The 17147-nt window shown below is 43.2% G+C and overlaps 2 protein-coding genes across 2 annotated transcripts in view; both read right to left on the reverse strand.

Moving 5' to 3' along the window:
• LOC120383845 (myosin-1B) overlaps positions 1-17147 on the reverse strand; it is an 84800-nt gene that overhangs the window by 33055 nt on the left and 34598 nt on the right. The window lies entirely within an intron of this gene.
• The window catches only part of LOC120383847 (myosin heavy chain, skeletal muscle, adult-like), a 39000-nt gene continuing 34591 nt past the window's right edge, over positions 12739-17147 (reverse strand). The window contains exons 36-40 of the mRNA XM_039502134.1: positions 16524-16649; positions 16260-16430; positions 16071-16175; positions 15658-15753; positions 12739-13035 (exon numbers count right to left, since the gene is read on the reverse strand). Coding sequence (XP_039358068.1) covers positions 12883-13035; positions 15658-15753; positions 16071-16175; positions 16260-16430; positions 16524-16649 — 651 coding nt within the window. The 3' untranslated portion in view covers positions 12739-12882. The remainder of the gene's footprint in view (positions 13036-15657; positions 15754-16070; positions 16176-16259; positions 16431-16523; positions 16650-17147) is intronic.

Consider the following 17147-nt stretch of genomic DNA (forward strand, 5'->3'; position numbering starts at 1 on the left):
GCCTCAGTTTCTAGGTGTCAATTTCTATAATAAGCCAGGCAAACTGTTGTGTAACTGGGATTAGTGCTGAAATCCCAATACAGGGATCACTGCATACACCCCCATTAGTGCTTCCAGTTTGGGCTGCCCACCCCATTAAAGCTGCCTGCCTAGATGTCCAGCTATGAGGTTGAGGAAATGCTTTCCTCCTTTGCTCCCAGTGAGCTGACTGCCTGGTACAGCACAATAGTGCTGGAGGTGGGGGCTGGATCCTAGGAGCCCTGCAGAGGTCAGGTTTCACATTTGGCATAAATCCACCTTGAAAATGTGCAGAAGATATTAAGCTCCAAGAACTTAAAGCCTAAGAGCAAAATTCTCAGCGGGTGTAAATCAGCATTGCTTCATTGACTTCAGCGGATTTATACCCGCTGAGAATCTGGGCCTAAAAATGCTGTAGGATTTCAGCCAGCATATCAATCGCTGTGAGCTGTCCTCACGCCTGTGCTGGTATGAAAATGATTAAAACCAAATGAAGCACATATGTATCTCAGCACAAACATACCGCTTGACACCGCCGTTATGTTCACATACCTGCAGAAACTCTACAACTGAGTGAAATTCTTTGGTCAAAACTTTCTTTTAAAACAAAAAATTACTGCTTTCAAAGCCAAATCTTTCACAAAAAACCTTCTGTTTTTCAAAGTTTGCTGGTTTTTCTTCAAAACTGGACATTTTATAAAATTTCAAAGTTTGTTTTTTGAGGTTGTTTTCCTCTATCCCTTACCACTTTTGCCCCTTTTTTCCTGTGTTCCTTTTGCCTCTGAATTCATTAGAATAAATTATATTTAGGGACTTGGGATTTTGGGGGTTATTTACTTGTTTGTTTGTTTGCTTTTCTTTTTGCCACTCTGGAAAATTTCCACAAGCACAAAAAGAAAAATTAACTGTAATTTTTCCAAGTTGGAGAAGTTCTGAAAAGTTACAGAATAGGAAAAGGAAAAACTGAGGGACACCGGGGAATTAAAACATTAAATGGCAGTGCGGGGAGAACCTGAATACCATATTTTTGGTTGCATTAATGGCAAAAAATGAAAGGTCATAAATTGGAAATTTCAATTTTGTAAATTAAAAATTTCACAATTTTTCAATAAAATATTTCAGATGAAAATCAAACTATTAAATATTATTACATTTGGAACCCTGCAAAATGGAAACATCTTCAGAATTTCAAAATCTTTCACAAAACAGTATTTCCATTTTTCAGCCAGCTCTCATCATCTCCCTGCTCTCTTCTGTATGCCCTCCAAGCTTCCCTTTCCACATTACCTACACACAACCACATACACCGCTGCAGAGACCCAAAGGACCAAAGCCTCAAAGGGCTAGATTCACCAAAGTACATAGGCTTTCGACTCCAAAGTCTCAGCTTTAACTCCCATGCAATCCACAAACCTCCTGCTGAACCCACCTAAACTCACTACTTTTTTGCAGTGGAAGTTCCCTAGGCACCTATCTTTCTGGCACTGAGCACATGCATTGCTGTCTTCTTCTAGGTGCCTGTCTCCCACCTAAGCCCCAGAATGATGCACAAACCAGGGCAGACAGGTGGCTGGCTGCCTAAGGGCTTGTCTTCACTATGGCACTTCTTCTTCTTTCATATGGCTCATGTAGAGCAGCAACTACAATTTCACCTGAAGTTGATTGAGCCAAATGGCTACATCAGGAGTAGCAGAATTTATTGGAGTAATGCCTCCTTCATATTTATAAATTGGGCAGTAGGTAGTGATATGTTCAGTGGTCTGTCATGGAGAGCCACAGTCACACACCAGGGAGTCCTTGATTTTCCATTTGTGCATTAGATATCCACATCTACCATGGTTGGTTCAAATTCGGTTCAGAGTTGACCAAGATGACTGTGGAAGGTCAAACCCAGGAACCTTCTGCATGGGATCTGGAACAAGGTGCTTCTTTTTTAAATCTTGTTTAGCCCAATCCGCTTTCCAAGCCTCCTTCTGATCATAGCCTGATTGCATGAGGCTAAATGAAAGTTCCCAGAAAGGCCTTGTGGGACTTAAGACGTTGCGGTGGGTAGGGACATTGTTAAGGTCTTGGTGGCTAGGAGGATATCTGTTTTCCTGGATTCGCTGAGCTTCGCAGAATGTTGCAGCAGTTCGGCGTATCAGCAGGGGAGCGATGTTAGACGGGACAGGTAGCCATGGTGTTGGAGTTGACTTAAGGGTTCCCATGATGCACCACATCACTGTATTTAGCTGGCTATAGACAAGTCATGTGTGGCTGCATCTGCTCCTGTCAGGGTTCCTCCCTCGAACTCTGAATTCTGGGGTATGAAAGACCCCCTAAGCTTATATTCTACCAGCTTAGGTTGAAAACTTCCCCCGGGCACAAATTCCTTTCCTTGTCCTTGGACAGTATTGCTAACACCAAGTGATTTACACAAAAATTCAGGGAAGGGTCACTTGGAATCCCTATCCCCCCAAAAGATCCCCCAAGCCCTTTCATCCCCTTTCCTGGGAAGGCTTGAGAATAATATGCCAACCAATTTCCTTAGCAATGCGAGTACAGACCAGACCCTTTGTCTTCAGGACACTGAAAATCAATCAGGTTCTTAAAGAAGAACTTATTTAAAAAGAAAAAAATAAAATAATCACACCTGCAAAATCAGGGTGGAAGGTAACTTTACAGGGTAAATAAAAGATTTAAAACTCTCTGGCTCAGCTTCACAATTACAAAAACAGGAATAAAACTACTTCATAGGAAAATTCACAAACTAAAACAAAAGACAACCTAACGCATTTCCTTGCCTTACTTACAATTGCTGTGATTTTAGATGGCATATTCCACGTATCTTTTCAGGAGATGTTGTACTTGCTTGGCTTCTCCCTACATCCATAGAGGGGACAACAAAGAGAGAACCCAAACAAAACCTTCCTCCCCCCCAGATTTGAAAGTATCTCCTTTCCTCATTGGTCCTTCTGGTCAGGAGCCAACTAGGTTATTTGACTACTTTACCCCTTACAGGTAAGGCAATTCAGTACAGCTGCCAAGGAGGAATTTTATGCTATCCTTCTCTATATATTCATGACAGCTTCACACCAGGGCACAATATTCAGCTACTAAATATACAAATGGTATTGATGATCTTTGCAACACTGATACTGATGCACCCCAGGTTGTACCTGCTAGTTTCTGGATTATGTTGGCTCTTGTTTTTATCTTTGCAGCTACCTTCTCAAGATGATCATGGAAGGAGAGGCTGCAGTCAAATTTCATTTCGAGATATGTTGGATTGTGTAGCGGGGTGGTTACCTGCTCCAGCCCTGACAGGATTGAAGCCACCCCTGGGAGAGGGCTGAGAGAAAAGCTGGGCTGATTGGGAGGCAGCCTCAGCTGGAGGACATGCCCCAAACAGACCCAGCTGGCTGTATAAAAGTCAGGGAAGCCAGGAGTTTAGAAGGCTCTCTCTGGTCTGAGAGGGAGCAGGGCCTGGCTGCCTAGAAGAAAAGGTACTAGGAGTGAAGCAGGGCTGGGGAAAGCCAGAGGAGCAGGGGAACTCCTGGCTGGCAACTCCCCAGGCAGCAAGGCCTGGTTTAAGGCCTAAAAAGGTACTGGGTGGTAGAGGAAGGCGGCAGGTCTGAACCCCCTTGCCTGTGATGAGTGGCTTTTATACTGCAGTCTGCTGCAGTGAGCGGGTGCTAGGTGAGGACTGGCAGTAGCCCAGACTGAGGCGAGGTGGGGGTAGTGGGTGGCAGTTCCCTGGGGAAGGGAGACCGCAGAGAGTGTTGGGGTATTGCCAGGGGGCAGCACCTCAGGGAGAATGGGCACTGGGGTCCAGGAGGGACACGGGGGCCAAACTGTGGTGGATCACCTGCCTGCAGAGGGTACTCCAGACTGGAAATTGAGCTAATTCCCTGAGAGACCAGCAGAAGGTGCTGCAGGGGGTGAGTCCACATGCTTTCAGAGTGCAATCGTGTTGCACATTTTTACCACAGAAAGCTACTTTTGGTGTGTTTTTGGCACTCTTATTATCAAGATGAAATGTGCTTACTATTGTTTTTCCAGGGTTTGGTTTGAGCCTCCATTTCCGGAAATATTGTTCCATATTTTGGAGATCCTCAGTTAATGCTTTCTCACTGTCATGGAGATTTGATGCTTGGATTGTCATGGCAAGATCATCTACATATCCAAATTTTCGTGATTTAATTGGAGGCATGTCCCTTATGTATACTGTATCTTAAAAAGGATTGGCACAAGTACAGAGCCTTGTGTTAATCCATTGTTTATGATACAGGGCGAGCTGGTCTTATTACCCAGGTACACCCACAGGCGTCTCTTACTCAGCAAGGTCCACATCAGGCGAAGTGTTTGGTAGAAAGGTATAATTTTAGCAAGTTACTACATCAATGTAAATTATACTGCTTAAGTTACATAAACTAAGTAACTTAAGTCAAGTAACCTACATTGACTTACTGCGGTGTCTCCACTGCGCTGTGTCGATAGGAGAAGTTCTCCATCAACATAGCTTCTGCCTCTCGTTGAGGTGGATTCCTGAAGTTGACGGGAGAGCACTCTCCCATTGACTTAGCGTGTCTTAACCAGTCCTGCTAAATTGACACCACTGCACTGATGGCAGCAGTGCCGATTTAGTGCTGTAGTGAAGACAAGCCCTAAGTCACATGCGGGAGCTGGTCCTGAAGGTGTGCTTAGAAGCCATCTATTGGATTGAGCCTTTCACATGAATTCACACCAAACAGTTGCAGGGAGAGGAGTCCCTCATAGCTTTTAGTGATTAGAGTGCACCACCCAGAATAGAGGAGACACATGTCAAATCTCCCCTCTGCCTGATGAGAAGGGATTTGAACAGGGATCTGCCACCTTTCAGGTGCATGCCCTAATCATAGAATCATAGAATATCAGGGTTGGAAGGGACCTCAGGAGGTCATCTAGTCCAATCCCCTGCTCAAAGCAGGACCAATTCCCAGCTAAATCATCCCAGCCAGGGCTTTGTCAAGCCTGACCTTAAAAACCTCTAAGGAAGGAGATTCCACCACCTCCCTAGGTAACCCATTCCAGTGCTTCACCACTGTCTGAGTGAAAAAGTTTTTCCTAATATGCAACCTAAACCTCCCCCACTGCAACTTGAGACCATTACTCCTTGTTCTGACATCAGATATCACTGAGAACAGTCTAGATCTATCCTCTTTGGAACCCCCTTTCAGGTAGTAGAAAGCAGCTATCAAATCCCCCCCATATTCTTCTCTTCCGCAGACTAAACAATCCCAGTTCCTGCCGCCTCTCCTCATAAGTCATGTGCTCCAGCCCCCTAATCATTTTTGTTGCCCTCCGTTGGACTCTTTCCAATTTTTCCACATCCTTCTTGTAATGTGGGGCCCAAAACTGGACACAGTACTCCAGATGAGGCCTCACCAATGTCGAATAGAGGGGAATGATCATGTCCCTCAATCTGCTGGCAATGCCCCTACTTATACAGCCTAAAATGCTGTTAGCCTTCTTGGCAACAAGGGCACACTGTTGACTCATATCCAGCTTCTCGTCCACTGTAACCCTTAAGTCCTTTTCTGCAGAACTGCTGCCTAGCCACTCGGTCCCTAGTCTGTAGCTGTGAATGGGATTCTTCCGTCCTAAGTGCAGGATTCTGCACTTGTCCTTGTTGAACCTCATCAGGTTTCTTTTGGCCCAATCCTCTAATTTGTCTAGGTCCCTCTGTTTCCTATCCCTACCCTCCAGCGTATCTACCACTCCTCCCAGTTTAGTGTCATCTGCAAACTTGCTGAGAGTGCAGTTCACGCCATCCTCCAGATCATTAATGAAGATATTGAACAAAACCGACCCCAGGACTGACCCTTGGGGCACTCTGCTTGAATCCGGCTGCCAACTAGGCATGGAGCCATTGATCACTACCCGCTGAGCCTGACGATCTAGCCAGCTTTCTATCCATCTTATAGTCCAATCATCCAGCCCATACTTCTCTAATTTGCTGGCAAGAATACTGTGGGAGACCGTATCAAAAGCTTTGCTAAAGTCAAGGAATAACACATCCACCGCTTTCGCCTCATCCACAGACCCAGTTATCTCCTCATAGAAGGCAATTAGGTTAGTCAGGCATGACTTGCCCTTAGTGAATCCGTGCTGACTGTTCCTGATCACTTTCCTCTCCTCTAAGTGCTTCAGAATTGATTCCTTGAGGACCTGCTCCATGATTTTTCCAGGAACTGAGGTGAGGCTGACTGGCCTGTAGTTCCCCGGATCCTCCTTCTTCCCTTTTTTAAAGATGGGCACTACAGTAGCCTTTTTCCAATCATCCGGGACCTCCCCTGTTCACCAGGAGTTTTCAAAGATAATGGCCAATGGCTCTGCAATCACATCCGCCAACTCCTTTAGCACCCCTGAATGCAGCGCATCCAGCCCCATGGACTTGTGCTCGTCCAGTTTTTCTAAATAGTCCCGAACCACTTCTTTCTCCACAGAGGGCTGGTCACCTTCTCCCCATACTATGCTGCCCAGTGCAGCAGTCTGGGAGCTGACCTTGTTTGTGAAGAAAGAGACAAAAAAATCATTGAGTACATTAGCTTTTTCCACATCCTCTGTCACTAGGTTGCCTCCCTCATTCAGTAAGGGGCCCACACTTTCCTTGACTTTCATCTTGTTGCTAACATACTTGAAGACACCCTTCTTGTTACTCTTAACATCCCTCGCTAGCTGCAACTCCAAGTGTGATTCGGCCTTCCTGATTTTACTCCTGCATTCCTGAGCAATATTTTTATACTCCTCCCTGGTCATTTGTCCAATCTTCCACTTCTTGTAAGCTTCTTTTTTGTGTTTAAGATCAGCAAGGATTTCACTGTTAAGCCAAGCTGGTCGCCTGCCATATTTACTATTCTTCCTACACATCGGGATGTTTTTTTCCTGCAACGTCAATAAGGATTCTTTAAAATACAGCCAGCTCTCCTGGACTCCTTTCCCCCTCATGTTATTTTCCCATGGGATCACTGGGCTGTGGGACAGTCTGACATGGGGATCCCACAATCTCTCCGGTAGAAGCTGTTACACTGTGGATAAATCATTTTTAAAAGTCACTGGAGCAGGGGGAGTGGATCCCAGGCCTCCCACATCCCGGGTGAGTGTTCTAACACCAGGCTTTGGGGTCATTCTTATGCCTGTGTTCTCTTTCACTCTCTCTGGAAGATCTCTGTTCAAATCCTGTCTCCCCTCAGGTGGTTGGGAGACATGAAGTGGGGGTCTCCCACATCCCAGGGGAGTGCCCTAACCATTGGGCTAAAGCTTATGATGGAAGTCCTCCTCATCCCCCAGACCCCCAGCTTCTTGTTAACAGTGTAGGCACCTACTGCAAAGAGTAAGTTTGCATCTGAGACTCTCATGCAGAGCTAGAATCTCCCTGAAGCCTAGATTTAGGTACCTATTGCTGAGAAAGGGGTGTGTGCTAAGCCTGCCCCTCTTGTTGGCATCTCCCATTGGCTAGGTTAGGTGACTCCCTGCCTAGCATGCTGCCTTTTGTGATTCACAGTCTAAGATGCCTGCTTCTCCCCATTCCTTATAAAGGAGTTTAGGTGCTTAACTCAGCTTTTGGAATCTCAGTGATTTTCAAGGCATCTTTTGTGTACTGCACTCAGGTCTCTATTCCTAGATGTATACATTTATCTTTGGCCATATTAAAATATCTATTGTTTATTTGCTCTGTCAGTGACCTGTCCTCTTCATTGTTTGTTTGTCATTCCCCCAATTTTTGTGTCATCTGTAAACTTTATCAGTGATGATTTTATGGTTTCTTCTAGGTTATTGATAAAAATGCTAAATAGTGCAGATCCAAGAACCAATCTCTGTGGGACCCCACTGGAAACATACCTGCTCGATAATGATGCCCTGTTTACAATTGCTTTTTGAGACCTGTCATTTAGCCAGTTGTGCACGATGTTAATTTTATATCATTTTAGTTTTTTAAAATCAAAATGTTATGCTGTACCAAGTCAAATGCCTCACAGAAGTCTGACTATATTAGGTCAACACGCATATCTTTATCAACCAAACTCATAATCTCATTAAAAAAATCAAGTTAGTTTGACAAGAACATTTTCCATAAACCCATGTTGATTGGCATTATTTATATTACTTTCCTTTAATTCTTTATGATGAATCAGACACTCCATTATCTTGCCCAGGACTGATGTTAGGCTAGCAGGCTTATAATTACCGGGGTCATCCCATTACCCTTTTAAAATATTGGTACAAAATTAGCTTTCTTCCAGTCTTCTGAAATCTCTGTTCCAAAGCATATTGAAAAATCAATATTAATGATCTAGTGAGAGCATAAGTCAGCTCTCTTAAAACTCTTGGATGCGGGTTCTCCAGACCTGCTGATTTAAAATGTCTAGCTTTAGCAACAGCTGTTTAACATTCTTCTGAGTTACTATTGGAATGGAAATAGTGTTTCAGCATCATCATATGATGTGACTACATATACAGAACAGAAATATTTATTGAACACTTCTGCCTTTTCTATATTATTGACATTTCTGCCATTTCCATCTAGTAATGGACCAATAACATTATTAGGATTCTTTTTGTTCCTAATATACTTTTAAAAACTCCTAATTGTCCTTAACGCTCCTGGTCATAGATTTCTCTTCATGTCCTTTTGCTTCCTTATCAATTTCTAAATTCCTAGCTTTTGAGTTATATTTTTATTATCAATTCTCCTTTCTTCCATTTGCTATATAATGAGTTTTTATTATTATTACTATTATTGTATAGATGCTTTCACTTCCTGTCTAAGCCAGATTTATTTTTTTAACCAAAGCGTCTTTCTCTGTCAATTGTGGGATTGTGGCTTTTTGGATATATAGTAAAGTCTTCTTAAACAATTCCCAATTATCTTGCTAATTTAGTTTTGCAGAATTTTGATTTTTTTGGCACAGAATCCCCCCAGGAGTAATCAGTGGCTATTAACTAAGGTGGTCAGGGATGCAACCTCATGCGCTGAATGTCCCTAAACCTCTGACTGCCAGAAGCTGGCCATGGGTGACAGGGGATTGATCACTCAATAATTGCCCTGTTCTGTTCATTCCCTCTGAAGCATCTGGCACTGGCCACTGTCAGAAGACAGGATACTAGGCTAGATGGACCATTGGTCTGACCCAGTATGGCCGTTCTTATGACAGTAGATAAATTAAAAGGACAAAAACTGACTGGTCAGTAAATGAAGAACATAATGTTTCACAAACACAAAATAAATAAAGATGATAATGACCAAAAATACTCAAGATGACTGAGTGATGACTGAACAGCAAAAGAAGTACAGAGCCAATCACATACAAGAAAAAATAGAACAATGACGACTAGCTGAACAAAAACAGAATAACCCCAATGACTGGTTGGAGAAAAAGGAGGATGACAATAACCACCAAAAGAAAGGCTATGACAATGAAGATGACCAAGCATGAAAGGCTAGAGAAAGAGAATCAATAAAAGGAAAAGGATGACAATGATGACTGAATACAAAATAGAAAACGATGTTGCTGATAGGCCACAAAGAGAAGAAAAAGAAGCATAATTTTGACAACTAAGCAGAGAAAGAAGAGAGAAAGGTGACTGGAAACTTTGGTGGATCATTGTGGAGGTTTCTGAATATGACGTGGAATGGGAATACAAAATGCATTCTGCTATAATTGTATAAAGCTTGGACTTTTCAAGAGCGCAGTGATAGTGGTATGATCTTGTATTTCCTAATTTGTGTGATTTTGACTTGGGTGCCATTTGTCCTTTGGAACTTTAATTGTTTTCTAAGGAATTTTTTTTTGTAATTTTTGTAATATTGGATATTTGAACTTCATTGTGTTGCTATTAGTAAGGAGCACTGAAGTGTTGCTGCATGGTTTATAAAGCAATTGTTGTTGTTTAGTAGGCAAGGGATAGCTACCATAACTTAGCATTATTGGGTTAGAGTTGTCTGGACAGCATGCTGGCGACCCTGGTTGGTTACTGTTGATTTTTTTGTGGTAAGGATGATACACACCCAAACACACTCACAATCCCGTATGTGTGAGAAGGTGATGTATGTAGCTATATGACCTTATGCTTTATTTTATCATTTTTGTGGTTTTGAACATAAGTTATCCATAAAACATTAAACTGTTTGTAGCAATTTTTTCTGTATGTTTGAATTTTGCTGGATTCTTTGTTTTAAAACTGAAGACATTTTAAAGAGGACAAAGAGACCAACTGTAAAGTTTCAAGTTGCCCGCCTGCGGTCCCTCAGGCTGCTCCTCATGACTCCATCCTCATCACAAGTTTGGCCCAATAAAACATTTGGATTGGTCAGACTGATATTCTCATATAATTTGCTGTCTGGGTCTGCTGCACTTTTTCACATGACATTGCATTGTGATATCATTTGGTTTCTCTCCACTGTCCCCCTTAGGTGTCTTTTGTCATTATTTCCTACAAGAAAATATCTGTTCTGTACTTTTATCCAGATGTGTTAGATTTCAGCCCATTGAAATCTCATTTTGTTATTCCTTACCCATATTTATAACCCTCCCAATCCTTTTGTATTGTAATCCCTCCCACTTCAGTATCCGGTGTGTAAGCAGAGTCAGGATGAGCTCTACCCTGACATCTGGTGATGAATTGTGGCAAGTTGTGGAAAAGAACTTCAGTGGCTGGTCTTGTTTACATAGGCACACCGACTCTGCCTATCATGAGCCCACAGCAACCCAAATGGTCACTTTGGCTGCTGTGGGATCCCCAGTTTCTCTGTTATTGGGGCAGGAAGAATAAAGTGTTGTTACCCTGATTATGTGAGTCAAGGCCAGTGGAACTGTTTTATGCAGAGAGGCTCACCATCAACTAAGTAGCACTCGCTAGATAAGGGACATGGGTTCCAAAACACAGTGAATTAAGAGAGACTGAGAACAAGTATTTGTATCTGATGGTATGGGCCCCTTTTGAGGGCCTGAAACACCAATTGCTCCTCCTCCTTCTCTCTCCACTGTTAAATAGCAGAGCTAATTTTGATTCCATTAAGAGTTTAGTTGCAGGTGGCTGTGCTGAATTCACTTTGGGCCAATGGTGCACCAGCACTGGGGTGCCCCTACTACAAGCAGAAACCACTAAAGAGCTAAAATTACTAAGAGCTGAGATCACTGAGTACTGTGTTAACTAATGGGGAAGCCTGAAGATATATTGTTAGGCAGCTGGCAGAGCGGAGCAGCTTGTGGGATGATTGGAGCAGCCCATGGGACAGTGAGTGGAGTGGAGCAGAGCGGAGCTGAGCAGTTTGTGAGATGGTTGGAGTGGCCCATGGGATGGTGAGTGGAGTGAGGCGGGGCAGAGTGGAGCAGTTTGTGGGATGCACGGTTGGAGCGGCTCATGGGACGGCTCGTGGAGTGGAGTGGCTCGTGGTGAAGACTGCAGCAGAACCCCATGGAAAGGTGGGGCAGTTGGCCTCAGACCACGTACGGTTCCCCTTAACACCCTGTGTACCTCTTCCCCCCCCCCCATTTCCACTCAGGCCTGGGGGGTGCGGTAAAATTCTGCAGATAAACTTTTGAACTCTGGGCTGCGCTGACCAAGGACAGAGACTTTTGGGTTGTTGGAATTTTGGGTGATTTTTTGGGTTGCTGGACTCAAGAGACTTTTGGGGTGTTGGACTTTTGCGACTTTGGGGTGATCTTTTGGGTGGTAGGACTTAAGCCCCTGAGGGGAAAAGGATATCTCCAAACTTACTTGGGGGTGGGTCTTTTCCTCACGGTTTGTGTTATGAATCCTGTTTGTGGTGTTTCCCCAACATAATGCCGCATTGTTTCCCTCCTTTATTAAAAGGATTTTGCTACACTCAGACTCCGTGCTTGTGAGAGGGGAAGTATTGCCTCCTAGAGGTGGCCGGGGTGGTGGTGGTATGTAATTGTCTCCCAGGTCACTGGGTGGGGGCTCGAGCCGCTTTTTCATTGCGTTATTGAAATGGAACCCCTGGATACTGAACCCAGCCCTTGTTGCTGTCAACTCAGACGGGCATGAGGGTTACATGTGTAAAGTTCCATTTGCCCCATCTCTCAATCATTAATAATCATGTTTAATAAAACCAGGTCTTACACTAATGTCTATGGCTCCTCACCAGATATCTCCCCATCCCAAAGTTACCAGCGTATAGGTTTAGCATCATGTGCACTATGTCAAATGCCACGCTAAAATGCAGAATTACTGCACTTTTATCTCTAATGCTGTACCTTACTAAAAATTCAATTATATTTGTCCAGCATTAGCTTGTACTTTATCATCTGTGCTGCTTATTATTATTGCACAGAAAATTCATATCCTTTAGATATTTGCAAATTTTAAAAAAAACGTATTTATTCCGTTGTTTTGGAGGAAATTATATTTAGCTTACCAGATGGTAATTGTCAGGAAAATTTCCATCCTATTTTAAAGCAAATCTGTCTCTACAATTCTGTCTGGAGTGCTGTTTGAAACGGTTTGAAAGAATAAAGCCATGAATGATCTCAGAGGACTTTGGCATCTTTCTCCATACAAGAGGTCTGATTCATTCAATTGACAGAACAATCAGTTCTGAAGCTAAAACCTGTGAATTACAGTATTTGAAAATTTAGGGGTAAGTGTTCAACGTATGTTTGATTATGCAAATATATCTTGTAAATGCACAAACCTTAATAAAACTCCAAAGCTAATGAGTACAACATAAAAGTCCTTCTGCTTCTTTGTATGCAAAGGTCTCTACAATCTTTATTTACCAGAAACTGAGGACAGAATAAACAATAATTACAAAGCAAAGTGACAGAGAGATTCACATTTTGTGCATTTCTTCAGTCACTTTGCAGCATGGAGACATCTTCACTCTTCTGCTTCAATCTTCTTGTGAACCTCGCGGCTCTTCACCCGGAGCTTATTGACCTGGGACTCCGCAATGTCAGCCCGCTCCTCAGCCTCTTCCAGCTCGTGCTGGATCTTGCGGAACTTGGTGAGGTTGACATTGGATAGTTCCTCCTGAGGATGGAGAAAGAGAGTTGTAAACCAAAGGTCTGAGGGTTCCCCTTTTCCTGCATTTGGGACTTAATAGGAGGTGTTTGTTTGCTGAGGGGACAGGGAAGGCCCAGACTGTTACCCACTTACCATTTCATATCTAAAATCTAAGCACGGCCCTTCTCACTCTTGCCCTTTTCTAATTTTTTTTAAAAATCATTAAAAACTAATTGAAAATAGATTTTTGAACATTTTGGAGTGATTTTTTCTTTAGGTTTATACATTCATTTATAACTCCCTTTTCCTAATCAGGCCATATTAATGCAGTAGTATATGTTATTTTAAATATAGATACATGACAGTAAACAACAATATGCTCGGTGATAGATACGGAAATGAAAGCATCCAATTTAGGAAAGCAACAGTATTCTAGTTTGTGAGTCCTTCATGTCAGCAATTTCACAGGCAAGTTCAGGGTTAGACAATCAGAAATTATTCTTCCTCATAACAAAAATCTTAGGACAGCCAGCTTCCTACCAACTGTAATGAGGTGCCCCATTCAAAGGGAGAGGGGAAGAAGATAGCATTGAATTCATGGAGCTTGTACAGTACTAGAGGCTCTCTAGCCCTTTCACACAGGATGGAATCGAGCAAGAGATGTACATTTTAACTGTGTGTGTGCATGTATTGTATAGAAAGATAATGCTAGTAGTCTAATTGTAATGTGAATTTATTGTAAGGGGGTTTCTCCATTCCATGAGTACAGAAACCCTGACCGTGGGCATGGAGTAACCAGTATCTGGCAGGGCTGGTGTCAATTGAGCTCAATCTGCCAGTGGGACTTTGCCCTGCTGATTGGCATGAGCACATCCCTTCCTCGGAAGGCTTTCTCTTGGAATTGGGGGGCAGTGGCCCTTTTTGATGGTTCCCTAAACCTGGGAGATGGGGAATGCAGCTGGACACCCACTGAAGCCAGTGGGCTGGGAGCAGAGTAGCCATCAGGTCCCCCAAAAGTGCCCTGTGGTCAGGGGGAACTGGGACCTGGGGGTAGGTGTGAGACATGAGAGAGACAGCAGCACATCAACATGGGTCATGGGACATCATACCAAGAAGGGCAGAGGCAAGACATGGGGTAAATAGGGGTAGGGCCATATGGGGGCAGCGTATGGGGTTAACAGAGGGCAGCAGTACATTGGGAGAGAGGCAGCAAATGCCGGAACAAACTCGGTATACATCAGCAATCTGTATCAGTTAGTCACCAAAACCATGGTCACGGTCATAGCAAAAGCTGTTAAGATGTCAAATCAGCATGATCAAAATGGCCAACTGAGTTTAATCACTCTCTTCCTCTTCTCCTCCCACCCCAGCTAAATGTAAAAGACTCAGTGGCGTTCTATTTAATATAAGAAGCAGAGGGATGCTGCTCTTCCCTTTGGTGAAGAGATCCCTTGGAAAACACCAATATCATTTTATGACCATTATATGTTCATCTGTTTGGTTGGTTGTGTTTGTGTTGATTGCTATATGATTGCTAAAGGGTTAAACCAGGCATGGCTCACATGTAAGCAGGAAGGGAGACAAGAGTTTCAGCACCATTCACCAGTACTAAAGCAGATGTCAGAAGTTTCCTTCTGACCATGCCGAGTTCAACATCCTGTCTTGGTACAGAGGAGTGGGTAACCCAGACAGGAAACTGAGGCAACAGGGCTTAGGAGTGGGGTAAAAACTGAGCAACTGCGGCACAGGGAGAGAGGGTGACACAGGGATTGTGGGAAATCAGGCTGTGCCCACCCCCATTCCTAGAAAAGGGGGTGTCTGGATAAGCTAAGCCTACCTACGTTTTGGGTAACATAGCTCTGCATGTAGACAGTGATGTTAATAACCATTTGCTCTTGTTACTTTGTGTTCCTTCTGCTGAGATTAAACAATATATTGTTTTGAAAAGGCTGTTTTATGTCCTTTGTGTTTGCACTGGTCACAACTCCTGAAGAAAAGACTTGCAAGGCAGCTGACTGGGTCAGGCCTCATGAAGAATCTCAGTTGGTTGCAGTACTGTACCCTGGGACCCAGTCTGGGAGCAGGAGAAAATTCTGCTGCAGAAAGATGACGTTTCAAGGCCTGTCACCCAAGGGGGTTGCACTCAGACAGACCAAAAGGGGTCAAAGGTGCAGTTAGCCCTGAACTGTGACAGTCCAACAGCTGTGACATCCCAGAAGATTCCCAACCAGCCTATCAGAACGTAAATTTAAACTAAAAAAAAAAAAATCCATATCCCCACTGGCCACCTCATGTATTTCAAGTAAAAGAGGTAAAATAGCTGCTTCCTCATTTCTCAATACTACATGATTTGTAGTAGCAAACAGAGCCTGCATCTCCAACCATGTCTAAGTGACATATGCAGATCCAGGTAGCGTGTCACTATAGAATTATGAAAACTGTCAAACTAAGTCAGATCTTTGATTACCCTACCAAAAAGTGATAGAGAAACAGTCAGAGTTCCTCACTAAGCTCTGCACACATAAGTATTTGTTAATGAGAGCCAAGCATTTTTACTAAAGGAGACTTAGAAAAGGTGTATTCTGACATCCCTAAAACATTCTGCAATATCAAAGGATGCATATCGTCCCTCCTCAGAATGATACTTACAGATTCCTCAGCTTGTCTCTTATAAGCTTTCACTTTCAATTGTAGTTTATCTACCAGATCCTGGAGCCTCAAAACATTCTTGCGGTCTTCCTCAGTCTAGAAACAGTTTGTAATGGAAAAGAGTAATTTCATTACCAAATTATTTGTCTATTTCCTTCACATTATACAGTGAAAGAAACATTGCATATAAATATTTTGGTAAGTATATAAGATGGATAATAAAGATTATAATGGATATTTTAACATTCTCTTTCAAATGATTTCCTGGTGAACTCTTTGTTTTTCCATAGTATTACTGTTAACCATCTTACTGTTTGAGAAGGACAATAAAAATTCTCCCCTGCAGGTTCAGGTACAAACAATTCATGCTCCCAGGAGAAGGATGTGACAGCAAAAAGGGCCTCCCTCCTTACCTGATAGGTCAGTTCCTTTACTCTTCTCTCATACTTGCGCATACCCTTGATAGCATCAGCGCTGCGTTTCTGCTCATTGTCAACCTCACCTTCCAACTCACGCACCTGAAATGAGAAATGGATCGTTGAGTTTCACTGTGACTGGACATAGGAAATGCTCCTAAATGCACAAATATGGGCAATACGCACTCTGGACTCCAGTTTCTGGATATGCTTCTTGCCACCCTTCAGTGCCAGCTGCTCTGCCTCATCCAGACGGAGCTGCAGGTCCTTCACCGTCTGGTCCAGGTTCTTCTTCATCCTCTCCAGGTGGGCGCTGGTGTCCTGCTCCTTCTTTAGTTCTTCCGCCATCATGGCCGCCTAGTGAGTAAAGAAAGGAAACTGGTCCAGAAAACCAGCCATTTCAGGTGCAAACACGGCCATGTTCTCCAAAGAAAGGTGCCTTCAACTCACATCTGTGATTGCCTTCTTGGCCTTCTCTTCTGCATTCCGTGCTTCCTGAATTGTCTCCTCCATTTCACTCTGGATTTGGGAAATGTCTGTTTCCAGCTTCTTCTTTGTGTTTATCAGGCTGGTGTTCTGTTTTACAACAACAGACAAGATGTGTTTACAGTTAGTCCCAAAATATTGATTCTGGAACATGAACTGAATATTTGTACTTAAGGTAGAGGTTACTATTACTGCAGCAGAACTCTCCTCCAAATGTATCATCACTGCAGAACATTGATAGCTAGTCAGTGATGTGCCGTGAAAATTTTAAGAGCTCTCACTAACATTACCCCCATAGTCTGTGACAAACTCTATGTGCCAATTGTTGTAAATCTGGTCCATTCCAAAACAAAATAATCACTGTGTAGAAATATTTCCTGAGACTTAAAAGTATCTGATGATGGAAACTGTATAGGAGGTAGGAAAGCCACTCCCAGAGTCTGAGACACTAGCCCCCCTCCAACACATCACTGCAATGTGTTGCCTTCAACACACCAACATGAGGAAAATCAAGGATGGCCTTGCAGCTTCATGCTTTCTGTTTAACAAAGGTCCATCCTAAGGACATTAACATAAAGGCCATTTCAG

Source organism: Mauremys reevesii, linkage group 15 (assembly GCF_016161935.1).
Source record: "Mauremys reevesii isolate NIE-2019 linkage group 15, ASM1616193v1, whole genome shotgun sequence".
In the NCBI taxonomy this organism is placed as follows: Eukaryota; Metazoa; Chordata; order Testudines; family Geoemydidae; genus Mauremys; species Mauremys reevesii.